Source organism: Varanus komodoensis, unplaced genomic scaffold (genome assembly GCF_004798865.1).
Source record: "Varanus komodoensis strain SLA01 unplaced genomic scaffold, ASM479886v1 scaffold19, whole genome shotgun sequence".
Taxonomy (NCBI): domain Eukaryota; kingdom Metazoa; phylum Chordata; class Lepidosauria; order Squamata; family Varanidae; genus Varanus; species Varanus komodoensis.
The window spans coordinates 15,975-41,190 of NW_025335550.1; the positions used below are offsets into that span (position 1 = coordinate 15,975).

The 25,216-nt window shown below is 47.4% G+C and overlaps 1 protein-coding gene across 2 annotated transcripts; it reads left to right on the forward strand.

Annotated features, from left to right (window-relative positions):
• Positions 1-2,021: 2,021 nt before the first annotated feature.
• On the forward strand, positions 2,022-25,069 carry AARS1 (alanyl-tRNA synthetase 1). 2 transcript variants are annotated; one of them, XM_044427791.1, is made up of 21 exons: positions 2,022-2,092; positions 3,597-3,760; positions 4,102-4,290; positions 4,818-4,963; positions 6,076-6,267; positions 7,211-7,355; positions 9,371-9,516; positions 10,612-10,720; positions 10,836-10,986; positions 12,145-12,269; positions 14,222-14,366; positions 15,603-15,781; positions 16,586-16,699; positions 18,167-18,373; positions 19,280-19,464; positions 20,442-20,550; positions 20,748-20,861; positions 21,773-21,892; positions 22,358-22,444; positions 23,098-23,211; positions 24,048-25,069. In XM_044427791.1, exons 2-21 carry the CDS (start codon positions 3,617-3,619, stop codon positions 24,231-24,233), a joined length of 2,907 nt encoding a protein of 968 aa, XP_044283726.1. In that variant the 5' UTR covers positions 2,022-2,092; positions 3,597-3,616; the 3' UTR covers positions 24,234-25,069. The 2 variants fall into 2 exon arrangements, with proteins under 2 accessions (XP_044283726.1, XP_044283725.1); XM_044427790.1 differs by lacking the exon at positions 2,022-2,092 and adding an exon at positions 2,134-2,152.
• The last annotated feature ends 147 nt before the right edge of the window (positions 25,070-25,216 follow it).

The window sequence follows — 25,216 nt, forward strand, 5'->3', positions numbered from 1 at the left end:
CTTGAAGAGATCTCTGGTCCTCCCTATTCTATTGTTTTCTTCTATTTCTTTGCACTGTTCATTTAAGAAGGCATTCTTATCTCTTCTAGTTATTCTCTGGAATTCTACATTCAATTGGGTGTATCTTTCCCTTTCTCCTTTGCCTTTCGCTTCCCTTCTTTCCTCAGCTATTTGTAAAGCTTCCTCAGACAGCCATTTTGCTTTCTTGCATTTCTTTTTCTTTGGGATGGTTTTAGCTGCTACCTCTTGTACAATGTTGCAAACTTCCATCCATAGTTCTTCAGGCACTCTGTCTATCAGATCTAATTCTTTAAATCTATTTGTCACTACTGTATATTCATCAGGAATATGATTTAGGTCATACCTGAGTGGCCTAGTGCTTTCCCCTACTTTTTTCAATTTAAGCCTAAATTTTGCAACCAGAAGCTCATGATCTGAGCCACAGCCAGCTCCTGGTCTTGTTTTTACTGACTGTATAGAACTTCTCCATCTTTGGCTGCAGAGCACATAGTCAACCTGATTTCTATGTTGACCATCTGGAGATGTCCATGTGTAGAGTCGTCTTTTGGGTTGGTGGAAAAGAGTGTTTGCTATGACTATTGTATTCTCTTGACAAAATTCTACCAGCCTGTGCCCTGCTTCATTTTGTACTCCAAGGCCAAACTTGCCTGTTATTCCAGTTATCTTTTGTCTTCCTACTTTAGCATTCCAATCCCCCATGATGATAAGGACATCATTTTTTGGTGTTAATTCTAGAAGGTGTTGTAGGCATTCATAGAACCAGTCAACCTCAGCCTCCTCAGCACCAGTGGTTGGGGCATAGACTTGGGCTATTGTGATGTTGAATGGTTTGCCTTGTATTCGAACTGAGGTCATTCTGTCATTTTGGAGATTGTATCTCAGTACTGCTTTTCCTACTCTTTTATTGACTATGAAGGCTATTCCATTTCTTCTGATGGATACTTGCCCACAGTATACCTTATGGTTATCTGAATTAAATTCACCCATTCCTGTCCATTTTAGTTCACTGATTCCTAAGATGTTGATGTTCAGTCTTGTCATCTCTTGTTTGACCACATCCAGCTTGCCTTGATTCATGGAACCTACATTCCAGGTTCCTATGGAGTATAGATATTTGCAGCATCGGACTCTCCTTTCACCACCAGATACATCTGCAACTGAGTGTCCTTCCGGCTTTGACCCAGTCGCTTCATTCTTTCTGGCGCTACTAGTACTGGCCCTCTGTTCTTCCCCAGTAGCACATTGTACACCTTCCGACCTGAGAGGCTCATCTTCCGGCGTCATATCTTTTTGCCTTTTGTACTGTCCATGGGGTTTTCATGGCAAGGATACTGGAGTGGGTTGCCATTTCCTTCTCCAGTGGATCACGTTTTATCAGAGCTCTCCGTCCGCCTTGGGTGGCCCCGCACAGCATAGCTCATAGCTTCATTGACCTACACAAGCCCCTTCGCCACGACAAGGCAGTGATCCATGAAGGGGTCATCCTACAATTCCCAGTATGACCCAGCCCGCTATCCTGCTCGCAAGTGCAAGCTTACTCTCTAATTTAGCTTTCATCATGCAAAAACCAAACTCAGAAGGGGTAACTATGATTTGTGTTTGTGGGAAATATAAACTAAACCCACCAGTTAACGGAGCAATCATACATCAATGCACGAAAAAGTCCTGCCTTTCTCGGCATCCCCCAGTCTAAACACCTTCCACACAGACCCGTTTTTGTACTAGGGGTATGTAAAAGTAAATAGAGCCACCCCTCAAAAATTTATCCTCACAGCCTTCCCTTCCCGTAATGGCGGCCCCCTTGCAGACTTCAGCCCTTTCCCGGGGAACCACGTGACTCTGTTTCAGAGCCGTTGCATCAGCCGCACCAGAACCCAAGCTGCACCGTGACATTGTCAAATCCGCCAGTCGTGGGCGGTGCGAAACTGTCAGTCAGATTTTTGCCCAATAAAAATTCCTTCCTTTGCTCACACGTCAACGCATTGGGTGGGCTTAAAAAAAAGGAGTATCTTCTGCAGTAGGGTTTGGTTGCGCTTTTACAGCATTGCTGGAGCCGCTGGCGGAGGGGCAGGTAATAGGTGGCAAGGCAGGAAGCCTTTGGGCGAGGGGCGTTGGAGGCGTGGATAGGCAGGTGCATGCGGGGGCCCTCTGCGTTTTGGCCTGGCAAGGTTGTCCCCAGCTCTGGCGGGCGGGGGGAGGAGGCTGCGCAAGGGCCAACGCCGCAGAGCATTTTGGGAGTCTGGTTCGGCTTGAGAGGTGAGCCGCGGGGGAGCCCCAGAGACCCTTCCCCGGTTTACAAATCGATTTGATCACGGGCTGGGGCTGGGGCTGGGGGTGTGTCTCTGAAGGCGGGGAGCGCTGGCGCTTTGATTCGTGGCGCCAGCGGGGGGAGCGAGATGCCCCTATACACGTGTCTGGCGTGCTGGTGACCCATTTGCCTAATGCGGCGTGGCTGTCAGAGCGGAGAGATTCGAGGCCCCGGCCTTGCTTGTCCATGAAGATCACGGGGTGACTTTGGGTCGGTCCCAGACTCTCAGCCGACCTGCCTCACAGGGTTGTTGTGAGGATGAAATGGCGCTAGCTCAGGCACCCTGGGCTCCTCTCTAGCGGAAAAACCGCAGAATATAAATTCAATGTAATAATAAGTGTAACATAAATAAATGGCAAGGCATAACTCTTGTGTTGGATCTGTATTGCTCCATGCAAAGAAGCGTGGAAAATCTCTACACACTTTTACCGCTGATCAGAAACCCGGGGAGTGTTGTGGGTGATCAGATTCTGTTTGCCACGACAGAATGGACAAGCAGGTTACCATGTGATGCCATGCAATACTGCAGCTGCGTTTTGCCTCGTGGCAGATTGTCACCAGTGTTCACCTAGTGAATTACATTTTTTTGTTTGTTTTCTTTCTGGTGCTTCCTTTCTGTCTCGGGTCCAGGCAGTTTGTTTTCCTTGCATAAGGGCTTATGCTGCTGCCCTTATGTTCCTTATGGAATCCTCTACTCTGCTAGGGTCATAGTTCAGACAAGGGAAATTGCTGTTCTGTAGCTGAAGAATTTTTTATGTATATGCAGGTAATTTCAGTCTATGGCATGGGGGCAGTAGGTAATTTATGTCAGCCTGCACCACTCTTTTCCACCCAACTCCCACTGGTGTATCTGGAGGGTCTAGTAGGTCCTACAAGCCTGAAGCCTGCTCATGCTTGGTTTAGAGGGTGCTTCTGACTGACTTTGGAGATCACAGTGGGAAGCTTTTCCTTGCTCCTCAAACTTTCTGGAAAGTCATGGTCCTTATAATTTGTTAATAATTATAATTACTAAAACAACAACACATTTTATCTCATCTCTGAACCAGTGTGGCGGAGTGGTTAAGAGGGTTAAGAGAACTGTTCTAGGCCCCACCCAGCCATGGAGCTCACTGGATGACTTTGGTGGGATATAAATTAAATAATTTTAACTATGCAAGAGCTACAACTATGCAAGAGCACCGACATTCCTTCTGTAGGTGCTGCAGCCTGTTCCTGTACAGAATTTTCCATGCTTCCTTAAAGTCCTTTGTTTTCTCTTTCTCAACAGTGCTGAGTGGCAGTCCCAAAATGGAGATGACACTAACAGCTAGCGAGATCCGCCAACGGTTCATCAACTTTTTTGTGGAGAACCAGCACACCTATGTGCACTCTTCTGCTACCATCCCCCTGGATGACCCTACCCTACTATTTGCCAATGCTGGGATGAATCAGGTCAGGCAAGATAGATATCTATAAAATTATGAACGGTATGAAGAGGGTAAATGAGAAAATTTCCTCCCCTCTCTCATCATGCTAGAATTCCGGGTTGACCACTGATGTTTGATTAGCTGCAACTTTAGAAGAATCAGTAGGGAGTACTGTTTCTTATAATGCATGGTTAGCTTTTAGAATTGAGCACTACAGGGTGCAACGATATTACAATATTTTATTGTATTGTATTTTGTGTTGTGAGCTGCCCCGAGGCTTCGGCAAGGGGTGGCATAGAAATGTTTTAATAAATAAATAAATAAATAAACTATTGACACTGCGCATTTAATATCTTTACCTCCCAGTTCAAACCCATCTTCCTCAACACAATTGACCCCTCTCATCCCATGGCAAAGCTGACACGAGCTGCCAACACCCAGAAGTGTATTCGGGCAGGTGGGAAGCACAATGACCTGGATGATGTTGGCAAGGATGTCTACCATCACACGTTCTTTGAGATGCTGGGCTCATGGTCTTTTGGCGATTACTTCAAGGTACGGTGGCGATATCGCAGGCAGTCTTTAGCAAGTACTGAAAGGGTAATGCTTGATTAATCCAAATGGCAGAGGCAGCCTGATCTCATGTATACACAAAAGAAATTCCGATGTTCCTGCCACTCTAAGGTTTTTAGGTTGTTGTGGTGCAAAAGTTTTGTTTCTTGCAGAATTCAGAATAATGTAGTGTTAAAAATATAGTATTGGAGGACAAAGTCTGAAATGAAGCATTAATGGATGAGGATATGCTATGGGAGATGGGAAGAGAGAAAATACAGGGATCTGCCCATTCCTCTTTTCTGGTGGTGGTGGCCACTGTAGAATCTGAATCACAAACTGGTGTGTTAAGGGTACAGCCCTGTGTATGTTTAAACCAAAATCGTCTCACAACACAGCTAGTTGAAGAACGCTGGGGGTTATAGAAGGTTTTTCTGTCTGGACATGCATACAACTGTATTTTAAAATTCCAGTGAAAAGCTAGGAGGTTATTCAAGCCTTCCATTACTTGTTTTCTTTCTTCCCCCCAGGAACTGGCTTGCAGATTTGCCCTGGACCTCCTCACCAAAGAGTTTGGCATCCCCATGGAAAGGCTTTATGTTACTTACTTCGGTGGTAATGAGGCAGCTGGTCTGCAGCCAGACTTAGATTGTAAACAGATCTGGTTGGATTTAGGGTGAGTTGAAGCTGCTGAAAGAATTAATTTTGTGACTTGGACAGCAAGAACCACCCCTGCTCCTCTGCGTGTGAAATGATATATGGCTAGAGGCCATCATGGTTTTTCTGTTGTTTTCCATGAAAAAGTCAGGGAAACAAAATGCAGAGAAGCATAAACAGAATCACAGGAACCTGTTCACGGATTCTCTTCTGCTTTCTCCAAACTTTGCCTCTTTCTTCCATGTAGTGGGAGGGCACACTTAAAGCTAACCATGGTTTAAATCTCCCATGAGACCAGAAGGAGGAATAAGCCAGGTTTCAGTTTCATTTAAGTATTTCTGACTTGTTATTATATGTGAACAAGGTATCCTAGTTTAAAATACACTCTAATCAATAGCTAAACAAGCCAACTGCAAACTCTGGTTTACTTTGCTTGCTTGTTTAACATAACTGGAGTTTGCTTTTTTGAACAAAAATCCTGGCAATTAAATTCTTGGAAATGTTTGGAGAAAGCAGAAAGTACTTTATATCATGGTTTCTGTGCTTCTGTTATGCTTCTGCATTTAAAAGCCAGACAAGTGCAATAGCTAAAAGAAAACGTAATTCTGATTTTTCTTTTTCCCTTCATGGAGGGAGAGGAGCATGCCAGTTTGGAGTTCTCTGTGGGCTTTTCAAAGCTCATGCATATAATGCTAAGCTATGGTTCTATGATCAGACAAACTGCCTTATATATGTTAATGTGATGAAAATCTCCTTTAAAATAAGAACCTACAGAGAGCTCTGCTGGATCACACCAGTGGTCAGTCTAGTCCAGTATTTGTTCACACAGTTGCCAACTCGCTGCCCACAGACTCCCCCAAGCAGGACAGGAGTGCCAGAGTTTCTCACGGACTCATGCACATAGGCATATTGTGTCTGCTACTGACGGTGGCGTGTAACTATCAGAACTAGGCCTGATGTTAATCTTCTCTTTTGATAATTTGTCCAAAATGGGCATCAGCTGGTGGGGTCTAGAGTTTAAAGATCTGGCATATTTTAAGCTATTATCTTTAAACCAGTTCAATGGACCTGTGGCTTACAGACTCTCCTGTGTGCTGCCTTCTCATTCACCGAGCATTTCTTTCTTCACAGTCTGGCAGAAAGCAGGATTCTTCCAGGCAGCATGAAGGACAACTTCTGGGAAATGGGAGATACAGGGCCATGTGGACCTTGCAGCGAGATACACTATGACCGGATTGGAAACCGGGATGCTTCACATCTTGTCAATCAAGATGATCCTAATGTGCTGGAGATCTGGAACTTAGTGTTCATCCAATTCAATAGGTGCTTCAAGCATTTATTTCCTTTCCCTGGCCGTTTGTGTGCGCGCATGTGCGTGAACATACGTGTGTGCCCGCATGAGCATTCCTTTCTGCTTTTCAGTCAGTATAAAGATAATGCAGAATTCTTTTCATTCCCTTTCCCACCTGCCCCCAAATCCTCACCTCCATCTTCAGTGGGGAATCTTGAAAATAATAGTCCAGTGCACAATAATTTCAAGTATTTTTACCCACAGCAGCTCACATGTAATCAATATGCTTGCAGGCATGTCTTTTAAAAAATATGGCACAAAAGGGAAATGGGATAGAAGGGGGAAAGCAGGGGAAAGCAGAATTCAGGCACCACTTCTTAAAGCTGAATGGTAGTTCTTGTAATGATTAACTGGAATGCAAGCAGTTCAGGGAAAGGATGAGCTGGTCTGTCAACAGAGCTGATGGAATGAGTTTTACTTTCCGTTTTTGTCTGCTGCATCTTCATGGAATGGCTGTTGCCATGTGGCCACTGAGAAAAAATCCTGATGAAGTTGTAGCTGCAGTATCATATTGATGCGTTTTAGTTCTCCCTTTGTCTATTAAAGCAATTCAGATATCTGGTCCCATGAATTTTAGCCTCATTGACCTACCTACAAATATATTTTGGCCCTTACAGCTTGCCTGTTTTTTCTCAGGAGGGTATGAACCATATTTCATGACCCAGAGAGGATTAGTGTGCCAAACACTGAAGACAACTTGTCCCAGACCTCTTACTTTTCAGAAGGGATTTTCTTTGGTTAGCAAGCAGATTATTACCTCTGGATTTGCCCTGTATTGGCTTCCACTTGCGCTTCCCTTTATTATGCTAACTAGCAGATTTGTTTTTCTTAACTTGCTTTTGAGAACAAGGGAAAAGTGAATCATTGTTTGCATTTCCTGTGTTTATACTGGTGTACTTTTCTTTCCTTCACTAGAGAGGCTGATGGGACCCTGAAAGCCCTCCCCAAGAAGAGCATTGACACTGGCATGGGCCTGGAGAGGCTGGTGTCTGTGCTGCAGAACAAGATGTCCAACTATGATACAGACCTCTTTGTGCCTTACTTTGAGGCTATCCAGAAGGTACCAGTCCAGATGCTCTGCATGCATTGATATGTCAATGAGGAAGATTGTCTCTGGATAGTATTTAGTTAGTCATAGCATTTTTACCGTCCCCTTCAGTCAGAAAAGGCTTCCCAAGAAACTTGCAGAGGGTAATAATGAGACAGTCCCTGTGCTCACAGTCTAAAGACATGACACAAAGGGAAAAGGTATTATTAGAGAATGGGGGTGGAGAGCAAAACTGGGGCATCAGTTCTTGCAGCGAGTGGCAAAACAAGCTCCTTTGGTGTAGGACATTACTTACCATTGTTCTAAGCTTATTAAAATGGGCTTTCTTAAAATCCAGGGTATGTGTGTGGCTACATTTGGCTTTTGCTTCTTTTAGAACCAAGAATTCAAGTACGGCACGGTCACTTTCCCCCTGAGTTCCTGTAGCTGCCACTTTGTCCACTAGGTCTTCCCTATTGGTCAGTGTCAAGTCAAGGACAGCTGTTCCTCTTGATCCTCCCTCCGCTTTTTGTGGGAGGAAGTTCCCAGTAACACATGTTAGGAATCTCTTGGAGGGGCAGAATCTGTTGGTAATTTGACTCACAACAGATATTGGGGAAATTGAAATCCCCGTGTGGATGATACCACACTGGCAATTCCCTAAAACTTTAAAGTCTAATGTAGTTTTTTCAAAGCTGTTCCTGGCAGTGTCATTTATTCCCACATGTATATGAAGGAATGTTAGTGGGCTGTAAGAGCCTTGGTAATCTTTCAGTTATAGCACTTATCTGTCCTCCAGGGATGCCATGGACCTGACAAGTCCATGGGTCTTCCTGACATGCATGTATTTCCATCCCACGTAACAGGAAGTCTCCCACAATGAACACCCTTCTCTTCTTGATCTTGTGAGCCTTGGTATCATTGTCTTGGCATCATTGGCTGACCTTTTGCCTCTTGTTCAGTATCGCACAGGATGACTTGTAGTTCTTCCACTGCAGGCTGCCCTCCAGTCCCATCCCCGAGTACTGAAAGCAGTTCTGTAGCTCCCCTGCTTCCACTGGTGCAGAATGTCTTGGAGGTCTTCCGCTCCTAACTGTCAGAGAGCTTCCTCTTCATTTTCCCTTCCCTCTGTATTCCCCTCTTGTTCCTCATCTTGATGTTGCACTTCTAGCTTCTGTCCTCCACTTGGCTGTTGCAGTTCCACCGCTCTGTCTAAACATTCTCCATCTTCTTTTATTTCCTTGAGGATGGACACTCGGTGCTCTAGTGCTCTCACCTTTTCTTCTAATGGGATTGCTAGCTTGCACTGGCCACACATGTAGCTCATGTTGGCCTCCGACCAGAAAACAAACCGTGCACAGGCATTGCAGGTCACCGCCACTGGGGACTCCTCTCAGCCATCGCTTTCTGCTGCCTTCTTGGTTCTAGCCTCTGGGGTCTGTTGTGACAACTACCGCTTTCTCCTGTCTCCTGGAAGCTTAACAACACAGTCCTTCTAGTAAATGGGAGTGTGTTATAAGGAAGGAAATGGGGAGGAGGGCTGTGGGGGGGAGAATGTTAAGGACCGCCCCTTTGACCTCCTCTGTCCAACTCCTGTTTGCTCTCCCTGTTGACCCACTCTCATCACTGTCTCCCGGGAGCTTGGCTGCTTGTATCCCAGAGGCCCTAGACCAGCTGGGCAGCCTCCTCAGATGTCCTAAGCTAGGAGTCAGGAACCAGGAAAATGTGAAGAAGCCGGCTCTGCCCCTGACTTTCTCATGCTCATGGGGAAACTGTAGAGGGGAGCTATACCTAGGCTGAGCTGACCGCTGCTGCAGCTCTTCATGCAACTGGGCTGCAGTTTCTAATGTCCACCTAGAGCTTGCCTGCCTTCCTCATTTCCAGAGCTGCTGTCGGTACTAATGTCAAGTGGGAGATGGGGGTGACTGTCCTGGCCAATAGGCCAGAAGACCTTAACAAAAACTCATACTGCCCCAAATCTCCCACACTGCTCCCTACCCCCATCCATTCTCTCCCTCTCTCCATCATTTATTTCTTCTCCGTTGTAGGGCACTGGCTGCAGGCCGTACATGGGCCGAGTTGGTGAGGAGGATGACGATGGCATAGACATGGCCTACCGTGTCCTGGCTGACCACGCCAGGACCATCACGGTGGCACTTTCCGACGGTGGAAGGCCTGATAACACCGGCAGGGGGTGAGGACACATGCAACTCGGCTGCTCCGTGTGGGGCTGCGGTGTGGAGCTGGGCAAAGAGGGGTTGGACTTTGACTAAGCTCATGCAGGAATTAATTCCCACATGAATTCATCCAGCCCCCGGGATCATTTCATGGGACCAGCTTTGTGTCCTGGCATCCCTAGAAATCTGTTCAGTCGGGAGGCAGGGGATGGCCTTTTCCGTGGCTTTCTCGGCTCTAGAACTTCTTTCTTAGGGAGCAAGAGCAGCAGTTGTCTCTAATGTTGTGATGTTATGCTGTATTGTAGCACATTTGTATTATCATTTATTTCTGCTATTGTATCTGTTTTTATGAATTGCTGTGAATTGCCCAGAGAGCTTCAGCTGTTGGGCAGTAAGGAAGTGAAGTAATCATGTAAGTTTTTATTAGCTGCTGCTGCTGCTGCTAAAGCTACTGCTATGAAAGGCAGTGGCAACGGCTTCATATCCCACCTTTTTTCCTTTTATAGGAAAGCTTTGGGTAATACATGATTGCTTCTTTTTTTTTTTTTTTTGAAGTGGTTTTAACTGCCATGGCTAAAATTGCATTTCATGGTTGCTGTAATTTTTTCCTTAGCTGTTTTTGCACATCCATGGCTGCTTTGCTGTATTCCCTGCTGTTGTCCTGTGGGTTGAAAAAGTTACTGTTTTGACCTGCATGGTTAGCTGCCCTGGATTCACTGAAGAAAGCAGAATATATGTAGGGCTGAAAGTCATGAGAGTGGAACTCTGCGTATGGCTTAGGGCCTGTTTTCTAGAAAGAAGTTGCACAGATGGCTCTTACAGGGTCATCCTCCTGAGCTACAACTCCTGCCTGGGTGAGCGAGGTGTGCCGGGGATGGCCGCCACACATCCTTGTGAAACACGGCAGTGTGAGCTGCTGATCTTAGCAGGCGTGACTGACTCACAGGTTAAAGTGAGTTTGGAGCTTGTTATCCTAGACTAACTGTTGAGGTGAATGGTCTCTTAACTGGTCAGTGAATGAGCCAGTGAGCCAATGAATCTTGGTTCTGGGGTGATTCTAATCTGCAGAGTGCAGGTGAGACAAATTTCTGCTTTCTGTTCCCTCTTCATAGGTATGTTCTGAGGCGCATCCTTCGACGTGCTGTGCGGTACGCTCATGAAAAGCTCAACGCCCCCAGGGGGTTCTTTGCCACACTGGTTGACGTCGTGGAAGAGTCGCTGGTAAAAGGAAATTCTGTTCTTTTGCTGCTGCTCTTGAGGCTTTCCTGTTCCATGGAATGCTGAGAGAAAGAGAGAGGTGGTGTTGAATTGCAGTAACAGCTCCTGTTCCTCTCAGGGCGGTGCATTCCCTGAACTGAAGAAAGACCCAGAGATGGTGAAAGACATTATCAATGATGAGGAGGTTCAGTTCTTGAAGACACTCAACAGAGGGCGGCGCATCCTTGACAGAAAGATTCAGAGCTTGGGGGACAGCAAAATAATTCCTGGTATGAAAGAAATAGCCATCATGCACAGCTCTGGCCTATGAATAGCTCCCATTGACTGAAGGAAGAGAGCCCAACCGCACCACAGTTCTGCTTGGAAAGAGAGGGTCCTACAGCCAAGGTTGCTAGTCAGTCTGAGTGGGTGGAGCTGGAAGGGAATATTGCAATTCAAGATGGTATGATTAGTAATTCTTTCAGTATAATAAGTATATTCTTTTAAGTGTTCATTATTCTGTAAGTAGAATTGTCTTTTTATGGGAGCAGAAAATAGAGGATTGATACCCAGGGAATGGAAGAGAATTCTAGCTTCCCCTGTATGCCTTACCAAGCAACAGGAGAGGAGCCTTCATTTTCACACTTAGACCTACACCAGAACATGTGTTTTGTTTCAGTTGCTTCTTTCTTCATCTCTGCTTGTGCGATAAGTAGCCATCTCTGTGAATTTTCTTTGCTTCTCTGAGCAGGCAACATGAAAAGGGGAAAAGGACCCCAGTGCCGGTGATAATCCTAGCAGATTGTTATGCATGTGCATACTGTATCTTTAAGCATTTTGGAGGAGCTTCCAAGGAAAATGCAAATATTCCATAAGTAGCAAGCTGATTTTTCTATAAAAACAATCCAAAGAACCAAAGGAACAAAGCTTGCTTTCTTTTCACATGCAAAGAGTTGGGACAGTGATTCTACAGTTGCAATGAGTGAATATGCCTCACCCTCTGGTATCAGAGACTCCCAGGAGCTTTTGACTGGCTCTTGCTTGGGTGCAGTTTGGAGAGGAAAACAGTAGGATTTTATCTCAGTCCTTCGGTTCTTACCCAAGTCTTGAGCAGAAGTGCTGGAAGACCCAGTCCTTTGTGCGTGATGACTCTGTGCTGAAGGCCAGTTTGTGTTCACTTATATTTTTATTCACTCTTCGCTCCTGGAAAAGGAGAGAGCACACAGATATCTGTCTCACAGTTTCATTGCTTATCCAGCCCTTTACACCAGTAAGGCAAGACCATTCCTAGCCCTGGTGCCTTCTGTTCTCATTAGAGGGATCAGGGAATTAGTAGCAAGGAGGTCTGGCTAGTAAGCCAAAGCAGTATTTGTGAGCCTGCAGAAATCTTGTAAAGAGGAAGTTGCTTGGGCTGGCTTGACTATTAGTTCCTCCGCTCTCTTCTCCAGGGGATACTGCCTGGCTGCTGTATGACACCTATGGTTTCCCCGTGGATCTCACTGGGCTTATTGCCGAAGAGAAGGGCCTGCAAGTAGACATGGAGGGCTTTGAAGAGGAAAGGAAGACTGCCCAGGTGGGCCTTGATTGTCAGTTTCAGCTGCAATCCTATGCTTTTTATGCAGAAAAAATGTCCTAGGAAGCATTTATCTCAAGAACTGCATTCTTTTAAGCACACCAAAAACGGTAAAACAAAATTGGGTGGGGAAACCGTTTCCTTCAGATGTTCATGAATGTGAACTCCCATTATCCTTCACAATTGGCTAAGCTGACCAGGTCTGATGGGAATTTGAGTCCAACAATATTTGGAGGCTCCCAGCCCCAGTGATAAGTATATGTTATAAATAGCAACACAACTAAAGCCATTTACTTTAAATGTATATTGGTGGTTTTAGTTGTGTATTCACACTTTTGTTTCTTAGTCCCTTAAAATCTGACACTCCTACAATAGATTTCACTGCTAGAACACCTGCTGGGTTCTATTTTATATAGTGACTAGGTTCAGACAACTCAGTAACCCACCTTTGGGTTGAGTGTGGGTTGTTATTGAAATAAGTTGTTGAAAGGTGGGTTATCATATTGACTGGACCGAGCTGAGAGAACAAATCATGGTGGATTGCAAACTGTGGGTTCTCGGGTCGTTGCAGTTAACAGGCAGTGGCTTCTTTGTGCCGTCTCAGCCAAGCTGCACTGTGACCCACACAGCTTAACGACAACCCACCCCCAACCTGTACTCAAACCATGAGGGTGGGGTATTCTGTTGTCTGTATTTCTTGTGGTTTTATACTGTCTTGTATTACCACTTGGAAATGTCTCTTTAAATGATTTATACACATCAGTAAGGAAAAACAGTCTACATTACTTGGGGCAGGAAGGTTGTTGCATGTAGTGCGCATCTTGAAAGGCACATAGCTGGGGAGGGCATAGGACACACAAATCACACACATCCCTTGCATGCCAAAGGCCTCATGTTTGATTCCCAGCCTCTCCAGGCAAAAGCGCTCAGTTAGAGATCTCTGCCTGAGAGCTAGGAGGACCAGCAACCATCAGCAGAGATGGCCAGCTGTTCCGACACCACACGAGGCAGCTTCACGTGGGTGCCTGTGAGGCCCAGGATGTAACCTGGGAGCAACAGCTGCTGCAGCTTTGCCAAAACATGGCACATCCTTCTCCAAGGTGGTGCCATTCAGGTGTTTGGACCCCACCCACACACGCTTCACCCCCTCCACCATTGCTCATGTGGGTATGACTGATGGGGAGCTGCAGTCAAAAACATCTGGCAGGTACCAGATTGGAGTTGACTTGCTTTCCAGGAGTTTAATTGACCTGCAGTTTGAAAGACACCAGGAGCTCTATGTGCAGAGCAGAATGCACAAATAATAGATCCTTAGACGATGATGATAATAAAACAATCTAAGCGCCCTGTGGGGAAGGCATCAAGAACAAAACCAAATACAGTTTGGCTAACTTTTTGCCAGAGGAACCTATGTAGAAAGAAATGGCTTGGATTTCATTCAAGCAGCAATGCACTTACGAAGAACTGGTTTGCCCAGTGGAAGTCTGTGTCAGTAAGACTCAGTGAGTCAAGTTTCTGTGCAGTCTTTTTTTGGTGCTTCAGACAAATACGTTTTCCCTATGCCAGCCTGAGAAAATCTTCACATGTACAGAACAAGTGGTACCAGCACTGGCTGTTGACTGCTCCCCAATCCTTCTTTCATAGTTTCTTCAGAATTGCTTTCAGTCCAGAAATTACTTTGGATTCAGCCCTTCTGACCCTAATTCAGAGGCGCTGGTAATTGGACGGCATACCAATTTCATAAATAAATAAATAATCTCTTGGCAAGAGGTGGAAAGCTCAGATGGCTCTTCCAAGTCCCTTCTCTGTGTCCAAGCATAGCTTTGTTGATCAGCCTGCTCTCGCCCTCTCCTGTCCCCTTTTCCTCCAGTTGCTGAACATGGCTAGGACACCATGGGTTTGTGGGGGGCTCCTGTGCCTGCTTTTCATCCTTGGGTTTGTTTCGCTCCCAGCTAAAGTCCCAGGGCAAGGGAGGTGGCGATGAAGATTTCATCATGTTGGACATCTATGCGATTGAAGACCTCCGCTCCAGGGGCTTAGAGGTCACAGATGACTCCCTCAAGTACAGCTACTCATCGAATCCCAGTGGCACCTATGGTAGAGTCTGTTCTCTTCCCTCTTATTCGCTGCATGTCCCCTCTTGCTGGCTTGATGTGATAACTTCTGTGGCACATAGCTTTTTAGCCCTTTTCTAACCCCTGTTTTCCTTTGCATGCCCCGGCTAACCAAGAATGTGAAGAGCAGTTAATTAGGAGGATCTAGATTTCTCTTCTTGAATAAGCATATTCAAATTGGAGAATGACTTCAGAATTTTTGGCCCTGGTTTAATTTGGTCTCTGATTAAGACACGGGTGTTGAATTTCTTTCAGCTTGAGGCCCACATTCCATTTTGGAGAAGCTCTTTGGGGCCACTTTCCAGTCATGTTGGGGCCAAAGGCAAAAGGGGCAGAAGCTAAAAACCGGGCATTGGTGAGAGTGCCAGACAGGGACCTTGGAGCCCCAGGTTCTATTTCCCGCTCCACGATGAAGCTCATTCAGTGACTTGGGGCCAGTCACTGGCAGCCTATCCTACCTGGCAGGGCTGCAGTGAGGAGAAAACAGAGGGGAAGAGGACTGTAAACCACCCTGAGTTCCTTACAAGGAAGAAAAGGTGGGATAGTGAAAAGGTGGGATAGAATTGTGATAAAAACTGGCTTATTTTAGTTTCAAGCTCCCACTGCCATTAACAAAGCTATAGAGGCATTTGCACATTTTAGAATGGGGCAAAAAACTACAGAAGCCAGGAAGCCACCCAATAATCCGTGGTTGGGGTTGAAAGGGGGATGGGAGTAGGTCCATCTGAGGGATCCCAGAGTTCTCAGCCCAGTCTCTGCATCCCTGCTTTAAGGGCAAGTGTCATAGATATATGGTAGAACAGGTGTTTTGCATGTAGAAGGTTCCATGTTCAATGCGTGGCATCTCAGCTAAGGCTGAGAAGGCCTTTTGTCTGAAGCCCACTGCCAGTCGGGATAGACGTTACTGGGGGAGCTGATCAGCAGTCTGATTCTGTAAAAGTTCCCTTCCAACATCCTCCAAAAGGAAGTGTTTTAAGACTGCCATGGACAAAACTAATATTTAGGGAAGTTTCTTAGTCATTTTTTCATTCTTTCTCAAAGAGGGGCTTTAAAGCAGCTGGGGATTCTCTGGCGCTTTGAACAAGAGCCACATTTTCCATCCCAGACATCTCTAGTCTGCCAGCATAAGCCCTGCTGACTCTCCTGTTTTGCTCTTGCTGCTACCACGCATGATGAGGAGGCTCTTGCACTTCTAACCACACCTTTTCCCCATGTGCAGAGTTTGACAGTCCTTTGGCCGTGGTGAAAGCCCTCCGCCGGGAGAAGACGTTTGTGGAGGAGGTGTCTACAGGCCAGGAGTGTGGGGTTGTACTGGACAGCACCTGCTTCTATGCAGAGCAGGGAGGGCAGATCTATGATGAAGGCTACCTCGTTAAGGAGGATGAAGGCAGCGAGGACGTAAGTTGGGCTCGGAGGCTGCCCTGATAACCTCACTGCTCAGGCTCTCTTGGGTGGAAGACGTTTGTGGGCCGCAGGCTGCTCCCCTTCTCTTGCATGTTAGGATTTTTGCTCCAAGATCGGAGCATTGCTACAGTTTCTGGAACTCTCCATTGTCCCAGCTTTTCAAGATCTGTTTTCCTTCACATCCAACGTGATTTTTCAGCTGTACATAGGAGGGTTTTATCCATTTCTGTGCACCTTCAGAGATGACGTAGTTGGTAGCCGGAAAAAAGCCGGCTCCACGGTGGTACTCCAGCCGTGGCATTTCATGGAGAAATGTATGAGGTGTCAATATCATCATTTAGATGCCATGTCCGGGGTGTCTTAGGATGCAATCCTATGCATGTTTCGACAGAAAAGGAGTCCTACAACGCCAAGCCTTTCTCAGCAGGATGTTTTTCTGTCAAAACATACATAGCTTTGCACCCTTATTCACCTTGCCTTTTAGTGGCTAGGATGCATTGTCTTCTGTTTATCCATTTATTGTTGATTTATTGACTTGCTGATTGTTGCTGATGCTTCTGTTTGGTCTTTTGCTTGGGACTTTTTGTTCATTTGCTTGCTTTTTTGTACTTTTTAAGACTTCTTAACATGCTGGTTTCATTCTCGATTCTACATCTGCAAGTTGCTTTGTAGCTGAAAAGTGGCATAAGCATGCATATTTAAAACAAAGTATGTATATCTTTACTCTTGGTGGGAGAGTGAATTATGCCATCTGACAGGATTTCCTACCTTGCTCTTGCTTGTTTTCGATTTCTGCAGAAGACAGAGTTTACCGTGAAAAATGTACAAGTGCGTGGAGGTTACGTGCTCCATGTGGGCACAGTCTATGGAAACCTGAAAGTGGGAGATACCGTCCGACTGTATGTTGATGAGGTGGGTGACTCTTGAAAAAGGGGAAAACTCTTTGGCATTTCCTGCTAGGATCCAATCCCATCCCTCATTAATTCATTTCATTATGTGTTTGTGCTTGTTTTCTCAAGAGCTCAAAGGGGTGCACTTGTCTCTCCCCCACCACCCATTTTATCTTCACAACCCTGAGGGAGAAGGTTGTGCTGAGATAGTGACTAGCCGAACATTACTCAGTGAGTTTGTGGCTGAGTGTGGGCTGAAGACTGAGGGCCTGAATCTGATACCTTCCATGTCTTGGACTGCAGCTCCTGCCATTCCTGGCCGGTTTCCATGCTGGACAGAGGTGGCAGGCGTTACAGGCTAAACCATCTGGAAGGCGCCAGTGCTGAGGAATCTGCTCTGAAGACTTCACTGTGATACATGTGAGAGAGCCCCATGTGGTGTAGTGGTTAAGAGTGCAGGACTGGGACTCAGGCAGTCTGGGTTCTAGTTCCCACTGCAGCTGTGGAGCCAAGTGGGTGGCTTAGGGTAAGGCATGGGCTTTCAGCCCAACCTGCCTCACAAGGTTGTACTTGTGGATAAGACTGAGAGCAGGAGGAGGAGAATGATGTAAGCCTCTTTGAGTTCTTTTAAAAAGAAAAAAGGCTATAACTGGACTAGACTTTAATCTGCTTCAGAGGCCCTCCCTTGGCTGTCTCTGACAGCTGATGGGAGATGGGCGGTGACATCAGAAAAGGTCTTCTCAGTGGTGGCACCTCTGCTTTAGAATCCTCTTACCAGGGATGTTTGCCTAGCATTTAGTTTGGTGTGTTTCATACAACAGGCTGAGTGGTTCTTCGTTAGGCTAGTCCTGAATACATTTTCACTGAATAAACATTTTACTTTTGTTTGATGGGGGAGAGGGGTTAATGGCTGCTCCCATTGTGTTTGGCTTTCTCAAGGGAAAAATAGGTTTTAAATTTGGAGTCTTTTTTATTGTTTGCATCTTTCATTAACTTTGTGATCATCTAGTGGGATATAATTGAGTTTAAGAAAATAAGATGGTGCCACCGGGAGATGAGCGCTTAAGAGCTGTAGAGCGTGTGTGCTTAGGCATGCAGGACTGATGCACTACAAAACGAAGGCCAAAGCAAGATGGTGTAGCTTTGAACCATCTTCCAGTGGTTCACACACACATTTTCACTGCTTGATGACTCGCATGTGCAAGTGAGTCATTGTGGACCTAACACCACAAGTAACACTTACCTGTCAGTCTGTTTCAACTCCTGTACAGTGCTCTTGAATGGGCTCAGCTGTCCGTCATAAATAACAAAGGGCAGAGGGCTCCATTCGCAGGCCGTGTATCAACAGCCTGGCTTTAGACCAGGCCCCCCTACTTGTTTTGCATTTGTAGCTTTCGTGTGCTGCCCCATAATGCAACATTCTCCGGGCAGCTCTGAAGAAGCGCTCTCTCCCCGCCCACCCCAATTCACATCCACCCATGCCTTGCAGGCGAGGCGGAGGCCCATCATGAGCAACCACACAGCTACCCACATCCTCAACTTCGCTTTGCGCGCTGTGCTGGGAGAGGCCGACCAGCGGGGCTCCTTGGTCGCTCCAGACCGGCTGCGGTTTGACTTCACAGCTAAGGGGGCCATGTCAACTCAGGAAATCAAGAAGACAGAAGAGATTGCTAACCAAATGATTCGGGAAGCCAAGGTACGTTGGGGTGGGAACTAGTCTCACTGCAGTGTGAAGGCTGGCATGGAAGTCTACCTGGTGCTCCAAAATTGTCTATCATGCAAAGCCAGCCTTGTATGTTAAGAACTTGCCTGGTCTTGGTGAGGAATTCAGTGCAGGCAAGTGAGTTGTAGAGGAGGAGTGAACTGCTCCATGCCTCTTCGACTTAGAAACAGAGCGAGTCAGAAGGGGCCTCCCGGGCCATCTAGTCTGACCCCTGGCACTAGCTGGCTCCACTCATGACATGCCTACCATGTGCATGTCTAGCTTATCCTTGAACACCCTTACCACTGGGGTTCAACCACCTCCTGTGGAAGCCCATTCCACACCCTCGGGGTCCTAACTGTCAGGAAGTACTTCCTGGCATCCAAATTGAACCTTGGTTCCCTGAGCTTTGCTCTGTTGGGGAGAACAGATCTCTACCCCCCTTTGCATGACACCCCTTCACATACCTGTCTGTCACTAACAGGTCCCCTCTGAGTCTCCTCTTCTCGAGGCTGAAAAGGCCCAGTTCCCCCAGTCTTGCCTCATACGGCTTTCCCTGCAATCCGGCCACCATCCTTGTGGCCCTATACTGCACTGATTCCAACCTGGCTATATCCTTCCCGTAATGAGGGTCCCAGAACTGAACACAATACTCCAGTTGCGGGCGCACCAGAGTAATATAGAGTAATAGTAATACCTCTCTCAATCTAGAAGCCACGCTTCTGGCTATGCAACCAAGGGTGGCATTCGCCCTCTTGCCCACTCGCCTTCCAAGTGAAGTTCCTTCTACCCTGGCCAACACAGAACATGCAATAGGGAGTGCAGCTGGAGGAGGGAGGGATCTGCCCTTCCTTTGCTGACCCCAGCTTGCTCTTGACCCCACTGCTGTCAATTCCTCAGGTCGTGTACGCCAAGGACTGTCCCCTGGCTGCTGCCAAAGCCATCCAGGGCCTGCGAGCAGTGTTTGACGAGACGTACCCTGACCCCGTCCGCGTTGTCTCGATCGGCATACCCATAGAGGACATGCTGGCTGATCCCTCCAGCGCTGCGGGTGCCATTACATCTGTTGAGTTCTGCGGAGGGACGTGAGTACAGCCATAGGGACTGGGTGAAGCCATGGACAGAGTGGTGTTCAGCACAGGTCTAGTCTGTAGAACAGAGACATTTATAAATCACTGTGTGCCATCTCTCTCCTTTGCATCTGCTGTATCTTGTTCATCTAGGTTTGCAGAAGTGCTTGTCACTATAGTGTATTGCAGTTCTTAGTGACCATGTGCCTAAAATCTTAACATTGCTAGGTGCTGGGCAGAATCTCTAGATGAGGTGGTGATGATGGATATGTCTGTCTGTCCAAACCAAAGCAGGCTCATGAAACCTACATATTGGAAACTTGGCATACATATTAATGGCATTGCCAAGATGTTCACCATGGGCTTACTTGCCATTTAACACACACCAATTAATCTTCGTATAAATCTCCTTTGAGTATTTGAAGGTTGCAGCAGCATCTTCTGTCAATAGGAGGCAGGCTCCCCTAATGAGTACATGGTTTTGCTGCTGAGGCCATTTGAAGCCCTGGGGAGAGTCCAGCAGTCATGGCTCTGAGTTATTTGCCCCACGGGAGAATGAAGTAGACAGACACCTCCGCCAGGGAACTGTGGGGGGCATCATGGTTGGGGCTATGTTTAGACTTACAAGTGGAGTGTGGCTTCATTCAGGTGGAATGACTACAGTGTGTCTGCAGCTAGTTAAAAATAAATCAAAACCCTGCCTATGCTCTGAGCCATTAAAAGCCAAAATAATTTGGGGAAGACAATAAAATAAATGGGAAAGAAGGTCAATTGGTAAAATCCAGGGCAAGCACATGGGACATCTGGTTGCCTGCTGTGGAAGCCACTTATTAGGCTGGGCAGTTCTTTGGCCTGCTCTAGCTGCACTTTGGTTGGGTTCTGCACTGAACCCTGGCCACTTCCCGTTCCTGAGGGACCCCTGAAACAAAGCTGCTTTGGTTGCCTAGGCAGGAGCAAGTATAAACATGTGGGATGCCTTGATGTTTTCACAGGCATTTGCAGAACTCCAGCCATGCCGGCCACTTTGTCATTGTGTCAGAGGAAGCTATTGCAAAAGGCATCCGGAGGATAGTGGCAGTGACTGGAGGAGAAGCACAGAAGGTGAGCAGCGGGGAATGGACGAATCCACCGGAAGCAGCCAGGAGATGCATCTCGGTGGACCCCAGTTAGCTGTGAGGCTGGGAAGGCCGTCACGGATTATGCTTTTCACTTGCCAAGGTTTCTTGTAGACGAAAAGCCATATCTTCACCCCTTTTAACCACCATCACAGACTTAATGCTTTTCTCTTTTTTCCCAAGGCGCTGAGGAAGGTAGACAGCCTTCAAAAGCTGCTCGCTGAGCTGGAAGCCAAAGTGAAGATCCAGACCACTCCTAACAAAGACATCCAGCGTGAGATTGCAGATCTTGGTGAGGTACAAGAAGGGACAGGAGGGGAAAGTGGAGGCAACACCTTACCCAGGTCGCTCAGATGGGTCATGTGCAAACCAGCTAAGGCAGCACCAGCTCGCTGAGGGCTGCTCTCGAATCTGCTGGCTGTGCTGCATGTGCTTTATAAGCAGGGCTGTTTTCCAAAGGAGCGTAAACTTATCTGTGTAGGGAATACAAATTCTGTAATGCTAATTAGTTACACAAGGCATTGCGTCGTTCTGACTTTGTGCATGTGCATGCCTGATCGTTTCAGACCATCGAAAAAGAAAGAAGTATGTCAAAACAGCCCTTCAGAGTCCTCCTCTGGCACTGGGCTCATTTCTGAGGCTAAATCAGGCACTGCCCAGGTTTACCTACACAGAGCCAGAAGGACTGGGAATGTGTTTGCTTCGAGTGAGATCTTCACTACGCCTCTGTATGGCCTGAGCATCAGTGTAACACACGCACATTGTCTGTTGCAATGCATAAGTAGGGAGTCCTGCTTACGCTGCTGGAAATACATCAGCTCTGATGTCCCTGTAAAAAGTGAGCTGCTGGGGCTTCAGCTTCGAGTAGGGAAGCCTGAGGCGTCTGCAGCAGATTCAAGCGGGGCTGGGTTTCTGTGAACCCAGCGTGTGTACTCTGCAGTGGATGGGTGTCTTCTGAACTGGGCAAATTCTCTAGGCCAGTGGACAGTTTTTCCCTTGCACAAGTGTGCGTTAGCAGCAATGTGCACTTGTGCTAATGTGCACTTGCACACATGGAACAAAACTCGCACACCCATCCCCCATTTGATGCCCTCAGTGAGCAAATGATTGACCAGAAGTTTCCTGACGATCTGCAGAACACAAATGGAACAGACTTGGCAAAATCTATACATTCCTAACTACCAGTGGATTTGTTTGTTTGTTTGCAGACCCTGGCCACTGCAATCATTCCCCAGTGGCAGAAAGATGAACTGAGAGAGGCCCTGAAAACACTAAAGAAGATTATGGATGATCTGGATCGTGCCAGCAAAGCAGATATCCAGAAACGAGTGAGCCTGTTTCCTTCTTTCTCTTTCTGCCTCCCACAGGCAGGCTCAGCTGTATAGAAATGGCTGCACTTTCCTATGTGGCTCTTGCTGTCAGCTGGTGCCTGGCTGTGGTTGTAGCTTTAGAGGAAAAATAATGGACTCTGTTGCCTTTGACAAACATCAGGGCAGAGTGCAATACACAGCCCTGTGTGGTCCTAATATAATATATCCTTAGTGTTGCAACCTGTCTTGGCTGAAAGGCAGCTTGCTTGCGCACGCTCTCTCTCTCTCCCCCCCCCCCTTCCTTCATGCACATTCCTCCCCCACTGCAAGGCAGCTTCCTCTCTGCCTTGAACTCTCAAATCTGTACCCTCCCAGAGCCCAAAATGCAACAGAAAAAGCATTTCCTGCTTTCTGAGAGGAGCTTCCCTGTGGCATTCCCATGGCTCGGGAGCAGCCTCATCTCTTGTTCGACTGTTCCCTTAGGTTTTGGACAAGACGAAACAACTGATTGAGGCTCACCCCAACCAGCCGCTGGTCATCCTTGAAATGGAGAGTGGTGCGTCTGCCAAGGTAATTCACCTGAACAGCAGTGGGGTCCCTTTTGTCGCTCTCTGCAAGCATTGGTTATTAGGAGGTACTGGTTGTGTGGAGCGAGAACCTGCATCTCCAGTGCAAACACTGGATAGGATTGGAGAGGTGTTGGCATTTGTTTTCTGAGAGGTTCTGCTTCCTCTCCTCTCCTCTCCTCTCCTCTCCTCTCCTCTCCTCTCCTCTCCTCTCCTCTCCTGGGTTTTGCTTTGTTCCTGGGACAGTTTCCCCTCAGATAACATGCGCTATCACCCACAGCATGTGCATTCTCTCAGCCCAGGGGTGTGGAACCCTGTTCATCCCAGGAGCCAAATTCTACTTCAAGAAAGTCCTTGGGGTTCTGCATTCCAGTGGATGGCAGGGCCAAAGGCAGAGGGGTGCTGCCAAAGGTGAGAGGGGCCTAAATACCCAAAGTACTAGCACATTCAGGCTTAAAGCTTATACTGCTGCTAACTCTGCCTTAGGAGAGGCATTGCAACCTTTTAGAATGAGGGAAAACTGCACAAAAGCTAGGAAATGATTTGTGATTGCAGAGAAAAAGGTGAGGCCATTTGGGGCCCCCAGGTGCTCTGGAGTTGTCCCCCAGGCCTGAGGTTCCCCACCTCTGTCTTAACTGTAAACGTGTCCTTCTGTAGGCTCTGAATGAATCCTTGAAGCTCCTGAAGACGCATTCCCCAGAGACAGCCGCCATGCTTTTCGCAGTGGATAATGACGCTGGCAAGATCACGTGCTTATGCCAGGTCCCTCAGGTAGGTTGGGGGCACAGGCCGGATTTCAGCCCTTGCTGACACTGTGGGGCATCAGTGGACCAGTATAAGAATCCTTCCCAGGTCTGGGGCTGCTAAAACCATACATAGTGGCTATGACCCAGAATGATTGCCTAGAATGCGCGCACACACACGCTTGTGTACACAGACACACACACAGACACACAGAGAGAGAGAGAGAGAGAGAGAGAGAGAGAGAGAGAGAGAGAGAGAGAGAGAGAGACGCCTTGTCCTGCAGTTCCAGCAGCTGCCACTACTACCTTGCTCTGTTGTCAGCTTAAGAACCTGTGAACTTTTGGCGTAGGAGCATCCTCCCGGTCTAAACAGAAGGCTCACCCAGCCTGGCTCCCCACTTCGTACAGGAGCCATCCAGATGCCCGCAGGTGGTCCACAGCCCTGCCTCTGCCCCCTCCCTGTCACGCTGCCTCCAGACACAATGTCTGGATTGTTTTTGTGGCTGGTAGGCACTGGAAGTCCTACCGGGATGGATTTGTGTAGGCCCCTTTCAGCACCACTATGCCAGCAGCTGTCACATGTTGTGGCAAGGAATGGCATACACGAGGACCTTTGGAGAGCAGTTCTGTCCCAAGATTCCCTAAAGGAACCCCCTCCTCTCTCAAGGCCTAGTGTGGCTTCTACCGTGTCTGCACCAGGTGGATATTTTGGCCTGTTTTTGTTAGTGGTAAACCATATTTAAACAGGAAACACATCCTTCCATTTCCAGGCTAGCTGGTAAGAAATTCTGGAAGTGGAAGTGCCTTTCTCTGTCTAAGCATGCATAGGATTGGATCCTTACTACACTTTTTCCTCCCTCTCAGAAAGTCGCCAGTAAAGGGCTGAAGGCTAATGAATGGGTGCAGAAGGTGTCGGGGCTGATGGATGGCAAAGGGGGTGGGAAAGACCTCTCTGCCCAAGCAACAGGAAAGAACACAGACTGCCTTGAGGAGGCCCTGAAAGTAGCCACGGACTTTGCCAAGCTCAGACTGGGAGAGCTGAAGAACTGAACCTTGCAGCATTCGAGAAGGGAATGCCTCATCTGCCCAGCCAGTAAGTTAGGAGTTTGTTGCGTCCACAGAGGCCAAGGCTGCACCATGGTCATTCTAACCTCATCCTCTTGGGCACTAACCAGGCAGAGCGGCTGTGTAGGCAACAACCTGGATGTGAGAGCTCAGGACGGTGTGAGTCCTAATCCAGACTCGTAGTAACAACTGAGCCCTTTCCGGGTGCCTCCTGCCCATTAATCGTCCTCTTTCTTTGCACACATCTGTCACGTGCTCCCTGATACCCTACATTTTAGATGATAATGTAGTTTTAAAAGGGGGGACTCTGTGCACAACCCCCCGCCCTGTCCATGTTCGAGTACTTGACATGCTTTCTGTAATGTGAGCATGAACAGGGCATCAAGGCTGCTATGATCTTGTTCCTCGTCTTTGTAACTGTGGAAGACCTTCCCTCCCTACTCAGTGTGAACTCCTGTTGCGGCAAAGCCTGAACTGGGCTGCCCTGTCCTGCCCTGGGGCAAAGAGCTGTGGTCGACTAGGTTCCATGCTAAATAAACAGATGCAGTGTCTGCAAGTGAATGCGTTGCACCTGAAACCATGGCCCTGAGCTGATGCATGAGCAGGAATGAGCCGCAGCAGCCACCGTCAGCCTGGTGCGCTCTCCCAACCATCCCCACTTGACAACATGCCCAGGAGAGAGCATTCATAAGCCTGTCTTTCCCTACACTGCAGTTTGTCACGTTGTGCGGAGTGACGAGCTGCTATTTCTTGCGCAGGCAGTCCCTGGGTTATGAACAAGTTCTGTTCCTGAGAAGATAAAAAATCGCCTTTAAGTCAAATTTCTGTGGAAGTCAGATGACATATAGCTGGCCCTCCACATCTACAGGGGTTCAGGGCACAGGACCCCTGGGAAAGTGGAAAAACTGAGAATATCTCTAGATATCCCCCCTGCCTCCCAAACTCACCAAGGCCTTCTCTTTGCAACA

Bases quoted from the DNA above. Each gene is read 5' to 3' on its own strand.
- AARS1 (XM_044427791.1), top strand. From the start codon at position 3,617: ATGGAGATGACACTAACAGCTAGCGAGATCCGCCAACGGTTCATCAAC. The intron at 3,761-4,101 runs GTCAGGCAAGAT...TTTACCTCCCAG, and splicing joins CCAATGCTGGGATGAATCAG to TTCAAACCCATCTTCCTCAA. The intron at 20,551-20,747 runs GTGAGCAGCGGG...TTTTTTCCCAAG, and splicing joins CTGGAGGAGAAGCACAGAAG to GCGCTGAGGAAGGTAGACAG.